At 37.6% G+C, this 17480-nt stretch overlaps 1 protein-coding gene across 1 annotated transcript in view; it reads right to left on the minus strand.

Annotated features, from left to right (window-relative positions):
- HSPA12A (heat shock protein family A (Hsp70) member 12A) overlaps positions 1-14180 on the minus strand; it is a 44816-nt gene extending 30636 nt beyond the window's left edge. The window contains exons 1-5 of the mRNA XM_019471748.1: positions 14098-14180; positions 11750-11877; positions 5113-5299; positions 4103-4207; positions 1341-1457 (exon numbers count right to left, since the gene is read on the minus strand). Coding sequence (XP_019327293.1) covers positions 1341-1457; positions 4103-4207; positions 5113-5299; positions 11750-11754 — 414 coding nt within the window. The 5' untranslated portion in view covers positions 11755-11877; positions 14098-14180. The remainder of the gene's footprint in view (positions 1-1340; positions 1458-4102; positions 4208-5112; positions 5300-11749; positions 11878-14097) is intronic.
- Between the last annotated feature and the right edge of the window lie 3300 nt (positions 14181-17480).

The following is a 17480-nucleotide window of genomic DNA, read 5'->3' on the forward strand; positions in this document are numbered from 1 at the left end:
TTTTTTCTTCACCCCCATTAATTAAAAAAAAAAAAAAAAAAAATCAACTGTGTGTGTCAAGTAAACATCAATTATTTCCCTAAACTCTTATGTTTTCCTGCAATTGATCACACACCCTGAGTTAAAAGCCTTGTCAGTCCTTGCTATTTATCAAGCTTGCCGATAAAAGTACACAATCACAGACACAACCACAGACACAGACACTAATTAACAACATTCCATTGTGCCACAAATGAGAAATGCCAAGAGAGAACTACCCTACCCTGCTCCTTACACAGCTCCCGGTTCACGAGCACACATGCACACAGACAGCAGGCAGACAACAATATACAGAGATAATGAATGGGTCTCTAGTGTTTCAGATTTACCTACAACCGTGTCCTTCCATCAGAACTTTAAGAGTGTTTTGCTTCTGGCACTAGCATTAGCAATCCCACAATAAAGACTGTTAAGAAAAATGTTGCTCAACATTAGAGATAGTTAGAAACAGTTAGAAAAATCTGGGTGCTTCCCAGGAGCACTCTGCAAATTACTCATGAACTACTAGATATTTTACAAACTGTGCATCACATAGCTGCTGCCAATGGGTTACACAAGTCTCTGACCAAAAATAAATAAAACAAAACAGAAAATGAATATCCTGATGAAAAGAAGAATGTGTACATCTCGTGTATCAAAGACGCAAACTGAATTTGAAATAAAGGACATGCATATGGAAAGTGCACATATTTGGGAGGGCTGGGAGGAAAGGGTTAAATGCAGATAAACCTCTTACTGGTGAAAATAACATTTGAATTTAATTTTATATCCAGACTATCCGGTCCACAGTCCTTTCATTCCTACTGTGGGAAAATGGGAACTGGAAAAAAAGTCCCACCAAGGAGGCTCTTTGCTTTCCCTCCTCTTCCCAGTTTTTTTTTTGTTTTTTGTTTGTTTTTTTTTTTTACTTTAAAAGTCTGTGATGACCTAAGGAAAATAATAAAACAAAACTGTCCAGTATTTTAAAATCAGCTTTCCCTTGGGTCTCAAAACTGCATCTGTTCCATGTGCACTGAATTCAGCAGGAATACAGTGTACAAGATGACTAAAACATCAGTCTGCAGTGAGGGACAGCAATATATAAAAGTAAATAGAAAGAAGAAGGCTTTAAGAGGTGAATACGTATGACAAAGCTACTGCTTGGTAGAGTTAATTTCTCTTTCAATGTTTCTAGTCTGACTCTTTTCTACACCATTTTTATACAGTTTATACTAGAGCTAATTGTTCCAAATACAGTTTATCATTTAGCCTATCAACTAGGGCTTTACAGGGGCATTTCTATGTTCAGCCTGTCATCTTACCTTGTAGGCAGCTTGTCTCATAAACTGCTTTGCAGGCTGCTTCCAAATAGCAGGCACTGTAATGACCCATCTTACTTCAGTGTTTTCAAAGTCCGAGCCTCCTTGGTCACTGAGCTCCTAAATAAAAGGAAAATAGAGGTGAATGCAAAATGATGGGTGTCAACTTCATAAGAAAACATTATTTTCTGCTGGCTCCCATAACAGTAACTTTCTCTTTTCAATTTTAGTCCTGTTACATCTATGCTACAAATCAGAATTATTGCCAACCTGTCAAGAATGCTTTACTGTGCCAAAAACTGGGATTAGGGTTGATGCCTTCTCAAGGAGTCCTACAGAAAAGTTTATTGCTTAACATGAAGTAGAAAAGTTAGTTTTTCCAAAAGCAGCTCATGCACTCCTGAATATTACAGAACATTTATGTACATTCTTGGTCACAGTGTGACGTTTGCTGTTAGTCTGAAGAATTCACACTTGCATCTTGATTAATACACAGAAAAATATTTGAGGTATCATTTATGAACATTATGTTTTACAATCTGGATTTTTCAATGACTTCTTTATACACCACTTACCTTTAAATCAAATTTTTACAACTCAATTAACAAGGGGAAGTTACAGTTAAACCCTTTAAAAAAAAAAATGACTGATTGCGCCTTGAAAATTTTGCTTTAAGCGAACATTCAAGACTAGTTTAGTTCTTTTATTGTCCTTTTTTTTTCCCTTAAAAAGAGGAAAGTCTGTATTGCATTTGCAAATTAGGTGATATACTGACATGTTTTGGGAAAGGTTCCAAGTAAAATGTCATTACCATATGTCCTATCTAAACCTCCATCCAAACAGGGAAAGGTTCAGAAAGGTGAACAACGGGCCTTTAGAATGTAAAAAAATGTTTCTGCATGTGCTGTGCCAAGGTGTTGTGTTTGTTCAGCTATGCTGCAGTTCAAAAATCCACGCTAGAAAAGTAGTACCTTTATACCGCACAGGGCACTAGGAATGGACAGATTATAGTCCAAAGTAACAGTTCATTTAGATCGCTTGTCTAATTAGTTTCAGCATGCACTTGCAAATCACAGGGATTTATTTATTAACATTGAGAAAGGATGTAGCCCTAAACAGGCAGCACAGCAAATATATGGGATTGTACCCAACAGCATTCATATTCACTAAGAATTTCCCCAGACTATGCACAGGTTCAAGTCTGTGACTCCACAATCAACCCCAAAATCTAGTTAAATAAGCCTTTGACAAGATGAGGAATTTGAGTTGTAATGGTAGGATTGTTTCTCTGTAGCCATAAAGAATCGAGTGAGATCTCACAGACAAGAAGTGAAACCCATTCAAAAATGTAGGTTAGTTTTTAACAACAAGGCTATTTTAAACAATTCTTGCTTGGATGAATATTCTGATTTGACCCAGCAACTACTATGCTTATGTTGACATTATAGCGGCGCATTTGAAGCCAATGTGTACTTAACTCGCATTTGGCTGTTTACATGAGATTTAAATCTCAAAAACTGTTTACTGGGGACGTGTATTTCACAGGAGAACATGAAAAACAATCTTGTGACGCAAGAAGAGTATTACAAGAAATGAGTATTGCAACATTTCAAATGGGAAATGAAAAAAAAAAAAATGCATTTTCCCTACCAACACCAGCCACAGTAAGAAAAAAAAAATAGGAAGAAAAAAAAGGCAACATAAATGGAGGCAGTCCATCAGAACACAGTATGAATTTACTAATTAAACCCCTAACAGATGTCTGTCTTACTTTTTTGGTTTTCCCTAATGCTTGTTAGATTTTCTGCACAAACATGCATTCAGGATCAGGGCAACCAAATAACATCTCACAGCACAACATGAAATTCACCCCTGCAAAGGGTCAGCACAGAGCCAAAATACCATAGCCTAATTGCAGCTCTTTGGCACACACACTACAGTTTAACTGTGTAAAACAGAATAAAGGAGTGTTGTGTCAAAGGTACCTGGGTTGGTTTGGGTAATGAAGGATATATATCTGTGCTGGTGCAGAATTCCACGTAGGGTAATCACTGCAATCAAGTGGCCTGTACAGATCATTGCACTGGCATAATTACACTATTTCCACCAGGTTAGCCAGCTTGTACACCTCAGCAGGTCATCTTTGTACAGACTTACAGTGAGATTCAAGTCACCAAATTATAAATGAGCTTTTAATAATCTTTCTACTATAAAATAAATCCAGCTCATCCGACTTCCCTTTGCTTAATCAGTGAAGACAAAGTCGGGTTGGGGCAGGAGACATCAGTAGGTGCCCATCCTATTGCGTTTCACAGTGCCAACTCTTTAACATGGGAGAGAACCTTGCGTGAATACAAACAATCCATCATCCCAGCAGCAGAAGTGTAGGGGACAAGGACAGGACCCAGTCTCAAATTTAATTCCTGAGCTTCAGCTCCTGCACTTTTAAATTTTCTTTTCAAATCAACGTTTTTTTATGAAAAAAGCAGTAGAAAATATTTAAGCCGGTAAGAAGATATTTAGAACTCTGCATCACAGTGATACACTTACTGTTATTGAATCAAGCATCCCCTGTGCAAGGGGAAATCACTTCAGGCTATTGTGAGCCCTCCAGAGTCCACAGCCTGCCTCGAGTTTCTACAGCTGCCTTGCTTTGTTTACATCAAATACTACTGAGGTCAAAGCTTGGCAAGGTTAGCAGTGTTAAGCTCACATTTATACCAGTTATAAATACAGAAAATCTAGATAAGGAAGCATTACCCTACCTTTAATGCCTGTTCCTTAAAGAACTGCAGTGCGTAAGCAAATATCTCAAGTGCTTTGACTTTTTTGCCATTTGCAGCTGTCAGGTCTGTCTCCATGGTAAGATTCTACATGAAAGAAAATAACTGGAAGTTATTAAAAGGAAAAGGTAAACATGAAATTAATTCCCACTGCTTGAGGAAAAGGAATTCTTCTTTATCCACCTGGCTAGGAAAAAATGACAAAATTGTTCTGAAGAGGATCTAACTCATCACTTGAATTTCCTGGAGCATGACATTTGCTGCTTATTTTAGACTTTGTTTTTAAACACCTATCATGTCTACAAATAACTGCAGGCAGAGAAAGAAACATGGACTAAATATTAAATAATTACAACAAATGTATTTGTAATTAATTGCAACAAAGCTGCATATGCAAGATATTTAATCCAAGTTAAGAGTTAAAAGCACAGATTTTTGGCTTCCCATCAACACACGAAACCAGAAAACACCTCAATACAGAAAGTACTGGCCAAGTCCCAAAACTCCAGAATGGCTTAGTTTAAAGACAAAAATATAATCGGTTGGAATAATGTCAAATTAACAGCATGATTTGCACTTGCAGTTTTGACAATGAACTCTGGGTAAATTTGCTCCTCTGCACTAGAGTTCACTATGGCTCTTACATTCTACCTCTGCTTTCTTAGTAAATATATAGAACAAACCGACTTCATGGAGACTCCCTAGACAGCTATGAATTTCACCCAGGAAAATTAGGACATCTAAGCAAAGCAGATTGAACTTCTAAGATCTAGAAAGAAGGCTGGCAAAATACACTTGCCAAATGGATTGAGAAGCAAAATGGATCATAACGTTAACTGAGAAGTTTGATTTACTTTATTTACTCTCTAAACTTAGAAATAGAGCTGCTTCACATCTAGTTCACAATCTTTAGGCAAAATCTAGCACTGTCCATAGGAAGATGATTTGAGTAGCAAATGCACAATTATCCAAGAGAGCTGGTTATTACTTACACCAGTGGTATGTAGCTTCATCTTAAACTTTTCAAAATACAACCAGTGCTTTGATTCAGTGGGATCCAAGTCATGGTAGAAATCTCTTGCTGCATACCCAAAGCTGTGAAACTTTCTCTCTGGTGTTAGGAGAATAGTAGTTGGTGTCTTCTGATTGGATACGCCTGGATCTCCACCTTCCCATCGTCTATCCAACAAGTGAAACAGCTTTAGTAACTGATACTAATGTTTAGAGCAGCAGAAAAAAATAGTATATTGTGAGAAAAACAATCCGGTGGCAGATTGCACAGACTGCTTTCCCCTCCAAAGACACTAATTTCAATCCTTATAATACCAAAACCAAGTGTTTTTATTCACATCCAAGAAAAGAGGACTGTAATTTTAATTTCAGACAATTCAATAAATTTTGCAGTTAGTTGTATAATTTTTAAGGACATAATCATACTCTGTCTTCGATAAGAATCCAGGTTCCTTAAAGTAAGCCACACACAATTAACAAGGAAGCAGATTACACTTACATTTTCAAACTAAACATACATATGTAATAAATATTATAAGGAAAAAAAAGATCAAGTAATTATCCAAGAACACTACAAATGAAAACCCAAATCCTCAAAATGGCCTACCCAATTGTCAATCAGACTTCATGCATGCTTACTTGTATGGGATATTTTTCCCCATTTTGAAATAGGGACCTGTTTAAGTCAGCTGAACACCACTGCAGAGAAGTTGATGAAACCCCTGTTTCTGCCACAGAATGCTCTCTGAAGCAAGACAAGCCAGTTCAACCAACACCTCTTCACGTGCCTAATTTCCTGGACACTCTGAAGATATGTCTGCAGATGTTGAGCTCTCTGCGTTGCACTCTCTACTCACCTGAAGTTGATGGATTTTCTGTTTTAAATGCCCAAAATGCTGTAAAAATTTTAGTCTGTCAAAAATAAAGCAGGCTCTCCCAACCCCCAAGTATCTTATAGGCACCAAAACATTTCCCTCACCACCATCCATTAAAACAGTGAATAAAACTATCCTAATCTTATCAAGATTGTGAAGGTATCTTCTGGAAGACCCAAGAGGCACAAAGGTATTAAGGCAAAAGCAACACAGGGCTTCTTTCACAGAATGGATAAGGAAATAAGTAAGAACAGCGAATATGGGAACAACCATTAAATGCAGCAGGAAGTAGGGGGGCATGGGGGGCCAACAAGGTCAGACAGTAGAAAGTTGTACCACAGACACAGCTGTGAGCATTCTTGTCTTCTCACTTCTCCATCACAAAAAAAGCAGAATGGAAGAACAAGAAACTCGCATTACTGTTCCCTCTCGCCCCATATACATGTACTTTCAGCATGGGAAACAAACACTTATCAGACAACATTTTCTTAAAAAAGCATCAGTGGAAAATCTGCTTTATGCTATCAGCCATAATCATAATACGGCTCAAACAGGAGCCAAGTTAAGATCACACAGGCAACTGCATTCATTATTAAACCACATGCTGATTGTTTTTTTCTAAAGATAGCAAAACACACTTCCATAATATACTACTGCCAAAGTTCTTGTTCTGAAGCACAAAAAGATTGCCTTGTTCTGTGGTACTTGTTTATGTGACAGGAAGATTACGTAGAAAAAAATCTCCTTTTCCTTTTCACTCTCAGAAAGTCGAACCAATTGAAAATTAATTGACCTCTAGACCAAGGCAGACAACTGACATGGAGAATTTCAACCTAAGGGGCTAATACTTGGCAAAGTAACAAGGACCGGGATCTTCTGAAGTGCCGGGAACCCTTCAGACCATTCAACTAAATCAAACAGAGCAAAATCTGCCCCTTTTTGCACCAGCAGCAGCGATGGCAGGGAATCACCACATGTCTATGAATTTACTTCAGTATAGAGGGCAATTCCACTGCTCTAAAAACAGAAAGAGTATGACGGGAAGTGGAATGATTTCCACCTTCATCCACTCAGAAAAAGCTTTCCGAAATGTTCCTAGTCCCGCTGCTCAGCCCCTAAGCTATTATCAGCTGGCAAGGGCTCTGCTCCAGGTCGTTTCTTCTAACCTGCTGCTAGAAACGTACTTGGTCAACTCCAAAGTCTTTGAGTAGGTGTTACAGCAAACAGAGGAGACAGACTGGTATCGTTTTCGCTTGGAATCATTAATGATTCATTCTGAGTCACCAGTGGGAAATTCCATAAATAGGATGTGGCTAATAACAATACTTCTTTGTTTTTCATTACGGCTAGGCACATTTTCTCTTTCCAGAATAAGTACACTTAAGGTGCAGTTTAAATGAAGACAAATTGATGCTGAGTTGTACGGGCTGATATTTTCAAAGCCACCTAGAGAATTGGATGTCCACTTCCTGATGAGTTTCTGATGGAAACTAGACACAGTAACCGCTCAGCAAGTTCTAAAGTTCTCAGCCTGTATTACTGTTCAGTCACAGAAAGAACAATAAGGAAACAGAAGGGGAAGTCTGACTTCACCATTTGCAATCAGAGCTTGAAAAATATTCCTGTGTGACATCTTTTCTAGAGAGAAGCAGCTACAGACAAAGGCATGTGCATGGTAACTCCTGACTGGGACACTTTCTCAGGTGGACCCCTAGCCTCACTCCAGTTAGTGGAGGCTTCTAGTCAGTAGGGCTAGGATTTCAACACCTTCGTTTGCAGTTTTCTTTCATGGTCCCAATACAGGCAAAATTATGGTAATAACGCTCTTCTTAGGGGGAAAAAATGGAAATGCCTATTAAAAGTGTGGCCTAATACACGCCAGCAGTACTCTCCAAATGGTGGTGGTAGTGTTAGGTTAACGGTTGGACTCAATGATCTTAAAGGTCTTTTCCAACCTAAATAATTCTAAATGCATGTGGTGGATATTTTCTCAAAGCAGGGTCAGAGCTAAAAAAATCTATTCAAGCAGAACCCAAGGCAGATTTCTGCCTAAATTCAGACACGAGACCAGTTCCTAGGCTGATATAAAGTGCAGTAGCTCAACAGAGCAGCATAGACCCGTTTATAGCCACAGAGGATCTGACTGTTTATTAAAAGTGAAAATAGAGAAGAGGAAGGTTAGTGTGGAAAGGATCGCAAGGTTATACTAAGGTTAGAGAAATGCCCTTCCTTACACATGAATCTGGCTAACAGACAGAGCAAAAAGAGTGATCCATGCAGAGTGACACAAATTTGATCCAGAGCTGCAGCGTAACAGTCAAGGAAACGAAGCAGTGGAGTCATCAAAACTAGCCGAACGCTGCTAGGAGTGTGTATGCAGAAAAAAGGCAGGCATGTGTCTGCCAAGAATTACAATCAAACAGGGAAGAGAAGGAAAAGGAAGAACCTGAAGGCTGAAGTAAAGTTACACTGAAAAAAGACCACATTCTCCCTCCTTCCAAAGACAGGCTGCAATTTGTTTCACGATCACATGCATTTTCCCTTTTTTTTTTTCTCTCCGTTTGTGAAATACTTACATTCAGTTTGTTGCTATTTATCCAGCAGCCAAAACATTTATAACTTCACGTAAGTGCACATCAATCAATAGGAGTTTTTCAAAACTGTGTAAGACCTCGTGTATTCCCTTCAAAGGAGACATTATTAACTTGTTCTACAGCACCGAACTGTCTTTCATTACGGCTCTGGCACTGCCCTGCCCACTGAAGTGCTTGCTGAACTCATGGCAAGGCTGTTCATATGCATTTACTCACAGTCTCAAGGTATGCAGAAAATAGCACTCATTGTAACATATACTTCTATGCTGCAACAAGAGCCTGAAGGTAACCACAGCTATCTTTACAGAAGCCATGGAGAACTAGTAAGAATTGACAGGTGTGAAGCATTACCTAAAATTGATTAAAACAGTAACTAATGTTATGCAATCAAGGTAAAGTCATTCATCGATCATCTAAAAACACACACCCAACTCCAAACACATGCTTTAGTCTACTGAAGTGAGTGAGGCTACTCATACATATAAAGCTAAGTATATGCTTAAAGAACTTGGTTAGGTCAGTGCCTATAAATTCCTTTTTTTTTTTTTTTCAAGTATTGGGCATCACAGCAAATAAACACACACAGTCAAAAACATGACTTTGTCTACTAATTACACAACTAGAATTACAACTTTGCTGATACTACACTCAAACTTGGTACTAAAGCCCTGTGTGTTCACTCTTTTCTGAAGTAGGACCTTCTAAATAAACCCATCTTAACCTTCATTGAGAAATTTACAGAAAAGCAGCTCTGTTAAAAGGCAGTCAGAAATCTAAATGTCTGGAAAGGATCAACACTAAGGACGGAAGGTGGAAAAAATGTTAGGAAGCAAAGAGGACCATGTATCATTGGTATGCTTTATTTTAATGTAAACATTCTCGAGTGTGGGCGGGAAGTTACATTTACTCTGCTGAAATATTTGTAAATTATCCTACATGTAAGCCTCATTATAAACAGAGTTCGAACTTCTTAATACCTTCTGAACTACCTAAGCCTTATTTTGATACATATACCATTCCTTTCATTGAATTTCATGATTTCATGTGCATTTATAAATAAATATTATATAAATTATTTCATAATTCAGTTTCAGCTAATTGTTGTTATTAAAATATTTTCCATTGTTTGAAATACCTGTTGGAAATCTTGAATACATTTCCCCCCCAAAGTATGTTCCTCCCTTCCAGCTGGAAATAGATGAATTAATTTATTTCATTTCTTTTTACTTCAGGATCTCATATAATATCTACACAGGTCTGAAATCACAATCATGCTACCATTATTGCATAAGGAACAAAATATGGCATTTTGAACCGTAAGAAGTAAAGTGTCATTTAAGATTTGGAACATACTCTCAGCTGGCCACATAGCGCCTAGATTTCAGTGTCTCAGTGATCTACACCAGGAAGTCTAGTACCCTGGAAGGAGAATCTAGTCTGTAATTTACTGCAGTGTAAGGTGAACCCAATGGCAAAATCAAGTCCTAAGGTAAAATTTTGAGTCCAAAGGGCTTAAAGCACATCCCTAAAACCAGTAAGGATTTCACATAGTAAAATCTCCAGACAGATTATAGGAACAACACAGTATATAGGATTTAGGCTTGCTCGGGTACAGCTTCAGAGATGTCTTCCCTCATTTCATCCAACTTCTTTAAGAAATTTGATTAATTATTTGCTGTCAAGAGAGAACAGGAATTGATAAACATGGTTCTGACTCCACAACCCTGCAACCTGAGACAGCAATACATGGCCTGTCCTTTGACTTCTAGCCTCATGCAGCTTCCTGTGCTGTTCACTGAACAATAAGTGGATGGGATGCAGAAAAGACCTTGAAGCATTACTTAGAATAGAATAGAACAGAATCATTGAGGTTGGAAAAGACCTCCAAGATCATCGAGTCCAACCGTCCAACCGTCAACTTGTCCATATTGAAAATGGTAGATGTCTTTGTAACTGGATGGCCTAATACCAATTCTAAAATTTACGTCCCTTTAGACAGTATTTCACATCACCCGGTTGCATTAAATCTCTGAAATACTTTGCAACCGTATACAAACCAACTATGCAGGCTGACTGCACAATCAATACTGTCTGCTGAGATTTAGAGACGTGCATTCAGCTAGCATCTTTGATTACAAAAATTACAGCATATGACACTGCACTGCAGCAAGTTAGTCTTTTTGCCCTTTTGTTCTCAGTATTACAATGCTACAAACAGTACATTACCTATTGCTGTAACAGCAGCTTTGTTTAGAAGAACTTCTATGACTAAGCTTTTCATACATACCTTGTTTATGTCTGAAGTCATCTGTATCTTGGTCTCGTTACAATATAGTCATTTTAAAAATACTTTAATAAGAATAGTATAGGTTTTTAGTTATTAAAAAAATCTTTTAAAAAATAAAAAACACTATAAAAATGGTTTGTAGGACAATCCTTTCATGTACCTGCCATAATAGTTTTTGCATTTGTGATTGCATTAGATTTATATGCATAGATTTATATTGTGTTGATTTAATCAAGAAGTAAAAAAAATAAACCCCCCTACATCTAAAATCTGTCCCTTACACACATATGATACAGAACAGATTTCACATCAAACCTTAATTTTCACATTCATGCGTTTTCATTGCTTATTTCCCAGTATCACTGGTTCATTATCAGAGATTTGATTCAAATTTAATGCTAAAAAGCTTAAATCAGCCACATGAACTACCAGTTTCTGGGTACAAGTACCTAAGTGTTGCACACACAACTGTATATAAGCATGATTCCAGGGGACATGCAGCTCCTGGGAAATGCCATGACCCTTAATAAATGTATAGTTTCTCTCAATCTCTGAGATAAAGGCATCCTGACTTAATAATTATCACTGCTCCCTGAACAATTTTAAATACTCACTGATCCCTCTTTTTACTCATGTCATCTTGTAAACTCAACAAAATAACAGAGAGAGGACATGTTCACATTATTAAAGCAAATTAGAATACAATAAGATGCAAGAAAAAACTATAACCATAGGAAAGGTGTACACCGTGGCAACGCTAGACAAATCTAGACACTTCAGGCTCTGTAAAAAGTATCTATAGCTACTGCAGACAACCCATGTTATCACGATCGAAAACAAAATGCTGCATTGCAGCCCTTACCTCATTACATGAATACATTCTGGTTCCTTGGTGAAGCTGTAGGCGTAGCCACTGGATGTTGTGCCAAAATCAATAGCCACAACAACAAGAAATAACTGTTCTACAGCATCATCTGCATCAGAGTCCTTCTGTTAAATAGCAGAAACAAAATAGACATTGAGTCACTGATTAGAATAACTGTAACCTGTCTTACCCTGCAGTATTTCTGCTCTCTGAGACATGCATATCTCTTCAGTGGAAATAAGGACTTCCCTAAAGCTGCATTTGTGACCAAAGCTGATACCAGAAAGTTCCATATTCCAATGGAAGTGGAAATTCAATATACAACTCAATGTATTTGCTGGAGCCTTTTATACATAACCTTCTGAATCAAGAGTTTCCTTCAAACACTAGGTTATTGGTTTGGGGGCTGGTTTGTTTGGTTTTTTTCCCTTCTTAAATTGATCAACTGAAGAATATGTTTATATCCATCAATGTGGTATATTTGGGACTTATTTGGTGGTTTTGGGAGTTATCTATGTCATAACCTTGAACATGAGGTACTACTACCATTCAAAACTAGTGGAGACAGAACAACCCAATACAGCAATAAGCTTTATATCCCACAATAATTATTTATTTATGAAGAATTTACATAACACTTATTTTGTAAGCACTATACACATTCTTTCCTCCTGCCTGTGCTAGAATGTGGAAAGCTGTTCAGCTGCTTATAGTGAATCTGAAACTTCTCCCTGCCTTTTACCTGTAATCCTGCCATTCCTGAAAAGCACAGTCAAGGGCAACGTGGGAACGTTAACTAGAAGAGGTAGAAGGGTTACGGCCCAAATCATAATGCCGTGATATAAAGCACGAATAAAAAAGGAAGTATACCACTCCCCACTATGCTGTTGCCTATCATAAATCCTATATAAAGGAGCAATAAGTAATGAACAGCAAGGAACCACTGTTCACATGCTGATGGTGGCTAAAGCACTAAGAGCTTAGCAAGACAGGAGGAGAACAAGCTGGAAACACTGGTGACAGGGCTGTGTGCTACAGGCAGCTAGATAGTGAAGGAGGATAATACACCCATCTGCACACACATCATTTTGGCAAAATCACCATGGAACAGACATGTTGACCTATTACTATACAGGTCATGTCTGAATCCACCACTGCTGCTCAGCCTGTACCCTCAGTAACATTTTGAAGCAATTGTTATTCTCTTTTACAAAGAAACTGCCAAACGTCCTCACCGTATGAGCAGTGTTCCACCATCTGCCTCATATATCTCTGTTATCTCCATGCCTGCTACTTCCAGCACCTTTCTATTGTACCCCTACATCTTCCAAGATTATCCCATAGGCCTGCTACTTAAAATGGAGAAATGAGAGTAGTAAGGTTTGCTCTCAAATAATGAAAGACTTGTTTGGATTTTCCTAATAAATATTTTCAACTGGAGCAATATGTTATTTGTATGTCTTCCTCAAAGAGTTTAAGGAGCAAATCTAAATGAAAGAGGATATAATTCATCAGTATGACAGAAGTAAAAGGGGGAAGTTCTAGACTATATGGGGAAAGAAGGGAAAGAAGCAAAAATTTATGAGAGCGCACTCTTGAAATCCTGAAGAGGGATGTCATACAACTCTGAACTTGATTCAGAAAGCTAAGGAAGAAACCTGACAAGGGTAGCAATGTGTTGTGAACATGATCCCTTGCAATATCGAGAAATACACTGTGCATATGCTGTGTTACAGATGATGCAGATGATCTTAAAAACAGATGTGACTTAGTTTTAATGGGAGCTTGTCAACAAAATGAACATGATGTATAAGAGATTAAAACACACTACCTTTATGGGGCATTTGCTTGCTTCTAAAAGCTTACAGAGGTGGCTATTTTCCTTAAGAAACTAAAACAGTTCTATTTTGAGCTTTTCTCTCTCTATGTTGGAGGAGATTCTTTTCTCTGAGAATTCAGATTTCACTGTTGAATATCATATATATCCTTCTTTTTTTCTGAACAGAATGAGACTTTTCAGGGGCTGCCTAAACAAATCAGTGATAAAAACAGGGACAGAACTTGGGAACCCTGAGGATCAAGAAGACCCTGCATTCGATATAAAAATATGCAGGAGCAAATCTATCAGCTCAGCAAGTAGACAAAAAAAAAGCAAAACCGGGACCCCAATGAAATGAATGAGAGCTCTGTCACCCATTCCAGTGTGACCAAAATTTCATGCCTATGGATAGCATAAAAGGGATCACTATGTGAGGAAATGACAACTTTCTAAAGAAATTACGTCCCACCGAACAGGCAGGAGAAAGCAAAGTCAGCATACAGTATGTTAAGAGTACATTTCTTACCACAATGTGTGATGGAGACAGTGGAGTTATTCCAGGGTCTCCCAAACTTTTGGCTGGTGATGAGTAAGCAGATGTGGAAACTGCATCTGAAAGGAAACAAAAATTCTTCAGTGTCAGTAAGCAGAATGAGTAAGATAGGACAGTTGCTTTGCATACTGCTATACTATTTTCCTGTTGTAACAAATCTGCTAAAAAAGAAAGCAAATTCCACAGCTGCCACGTAAAATATATTTTTTGCCCTTACAACATGCTAAGACAACAACAACTGCAGTTTTGGTTTTAAAATGTTTGTCTGACCTTAATGACTAACTTCCATTTTTTTGCCTGTTACATTACCATGTATAATTTTAAAAGTCTTCCTAAATATATTCAGAAGTCATAGGTGATACAAGCAGCTTGAACACTATACACTCACATTAATGGCCTAAGATTTAAATGTGTGAATGCAGAAACTAAACACAAGTTGTGAGATCAAAAAAGACAGACTCATTTTAAGAGAAAAAGAGGAGTTGATATCAGTTTGACAACCCACTAAGAATACGTTGCAATTATTCCATCATGAACCTTTATTCTGAAACTTTCCCAATACTGTCTCTGGTTTTATTCTTCAATACACTCTGCACTGAAACATCTTGCAGCTGTTAATATTACTGCAGGACAGAATCCAGCTGGGAAAAAGGAAATATTATTAACAAATCATCAAAGAAATATTTCTACCCTGCATACAATACTGAAATTTCATTTAAAGGAACATACCAAATGAGTTACAAATACTGTAATGCACTAGTTATATTTTTCCTTCTTATATTTACCCCATTAATGATAGAAAAGGAAATGGCTTATTAAAATAATTAAGCACTGATGACTCAGATGGATTTATAGATAGTATATTCTCTTATGAAAACTGCAATAGTTTATCAAAATGGAACGTAGAAAAGGTGCCACACACCCTGTCCATGCTCACACCTCTCTACCCCCAAATTTAAGCCTTGAGTTTACTGAATTCGCTTCTGCAGAATACAAGCTAATTAGATGTAAAGCAGAATTATTTAATAAGTCTCTAAAGATTAATAACCATAATAAATATTAGATAATACATTTAGACATATTTTTATCACCTACTTGGATGTATCACACAATAAAATGCATATTTATGTATAACATGTAATTCCTAGACATGACTGACAAGTCAGAGCATTTTTCTAAGATGACACAGGAGCTGCTCTCCAAGAAAAGACCTTAGAACTACTTAATGAAGAATCCTGTTGTTCCTGGTAATCAAGTATGTGTTGTTTCCCATGGAAGATGCAAAAACTCTGCAGTAGACAACTATGGGATAATCTGCCCACAGATCATCTTCCTCCAAATCTTAATATTGCTCTTGTAACAACGCTTATTTCTGTTCCAAGTTCTAATATGCATGTTCAGCCTGATCTTCAGAAGCATTTGCAGACGCAAAATATTCACATTTCCTATACAAGTTCTTTAAGAATGTATTATGTTACTCCTCTTGTGATAAAGTACAAAAAGCCACAGGCCAAATGTGACAAACACAGAACCTACTCGGTTCATTAAGATGTATTTGGATCAGATGCTGTTATCAGCCTCAGATGCTATTATCAGCCTCCTTCATGCTATTTCTTCCTCTTTTCAAAACAGATTAACTTTTGTACCATAAATATGGCATTTTTCATTGAATTGAAGAACAATATTTCAGCACAGGAAAAAAAAGGAATTAGTAACAAAACAAGTTCCTTGCACCCTGCTGTCGTTCCTGACTGGACCAGAACCAATACTTCCTGAGCGGACCAGGACATCGCAATACTGATGCAACATCTTTGGAAACTGGTACATTTCCCCCACTTAGGATGCTGGCTTTGGAGCACAAAAATGTAGACATCAAACCACTATCTATGTGTTTTCAGTGTTTCTCTTTGTTACTAATTCTTTTCATTACCTGTTTCAGCACTCATGTTTCAGCGATCTATTTTCCAGCCTGTCTTCAGTTATCAGCCTGGGTGTACCTTGAGAAGTTATGTATAGCTCTGTATGCAACTCAGAAAATCCTGTGTGGCAGTATACGCATTTTTTTTGTCTCTCGGAGAGCAGTGATTAAATAACCAGAGCAATATTCATATTCATCCAATGAAACTGTGCTAACTTGGGTGGTGTTCTATCAAGAATTTATTCGACCCAAACTTGTGATAATCCAGAGGTTTAAAATGTATACAAGGACACTCACTGTATCCACAAGTATAAAAATATTTGCTAACAAATAAAAAATGTTAAGCTGAGATCAGAGGTCTGTCTTAGCTGCCCACAGAAAATACCGCTTAAAACAGAAAACAGATATTTTCATCAAAAATCTTTAAACTAAATTGTCCGTTTCAGTTTCAGAATGCTCTTGAGAACTCCTGCATAAAGGCTGGATTTGTGGAAGGGCTAACTTTTTCTAATTCTCACCAACTGCTCAAGGAAGGTTAAGCTCTTGGTGATTTATCAATATTTTTTGACCAGAGGAAAAAAAATCCTTCCAAACCCACAACCTTTCTGCACCATATTCACCGCTGCTCCTGCAAATACCCAGCTAAACACAATAATTCTACAGTAAGTCCTACATGCCACCAGCCTAGAGTTTTGTTGGATCAAGAGAGGAGAATCATGGACGGCAATGCTACAACCTCTAAAGTAGCACACTAAAATTTTAAGCAAAACGTTCTGTTACAGTGATTCTGTAGAGTTGCTATCATGCTGGCAGAAGCAGCAGTTGCATTACATTGCAGCTCGTTTCATGAGACTACTAACTAATCATGTGCAATAATTGGGGCAGCCATAATTGTTATATTGTAACTCAGCTGTTAAAAGAGGCCCTGACATTACCAGAGAGTTTGCAGAGCTAATAAATGAATGAGTGTAGTTCAGAATACTGGGAACTTAAAAAAGTCATTTATCAGAGCGGTTAGCATTTACAGAAAATGGCTTGCAAGCCAGTCACCCTGGATTTAACGCCAAGAGTTCTTCCAACAAGTAGTGAAATAGTTGTTAAAAGCAAACGAAATTAGGAAATTCCTAACATTATACTATTTACCCTATCTAAACTGAAAGGTGTTAAAGTATACTTGTCCAATGTGGGAGCTTTATTATTTTGTTGAGTTAGTGTCTGCTTGGGGAAAAAACGTGCATGCGTCACAATTTTTACAACTGTGTTCTGAAGAGCAGAAGACGCATGGATATTCCAGGATATTTAAAAATCTCTTATTTCTAAAGGACTGTGATTGGTTGATCTGAAAGAAAAAAGCATCTGTTTCAAGCTCATTCTCAAGTCAGAGAATGACTAAAGGGTTGCAAGGAACCCAACTTGCAATCATGCAACAAAAACAACG

The sequence above is a fragment of the Aptenodytes forsteri genome, unplaced genomic scaffold, assembly GCF_000699145.1.
Source record: "Aptenodytes forsteri isolate BGI_AS27 unplaced genomic scaffold, ASM69914v1 Scaffold15, whole genome shotgun sequence".
Taxonomy (NCBI): Eukaryota; Metazoa; Chordata; class Aves; order Sphenisciformes; family Spheniscidae; genus Aptenodytes; species Aptenodytes forsteri.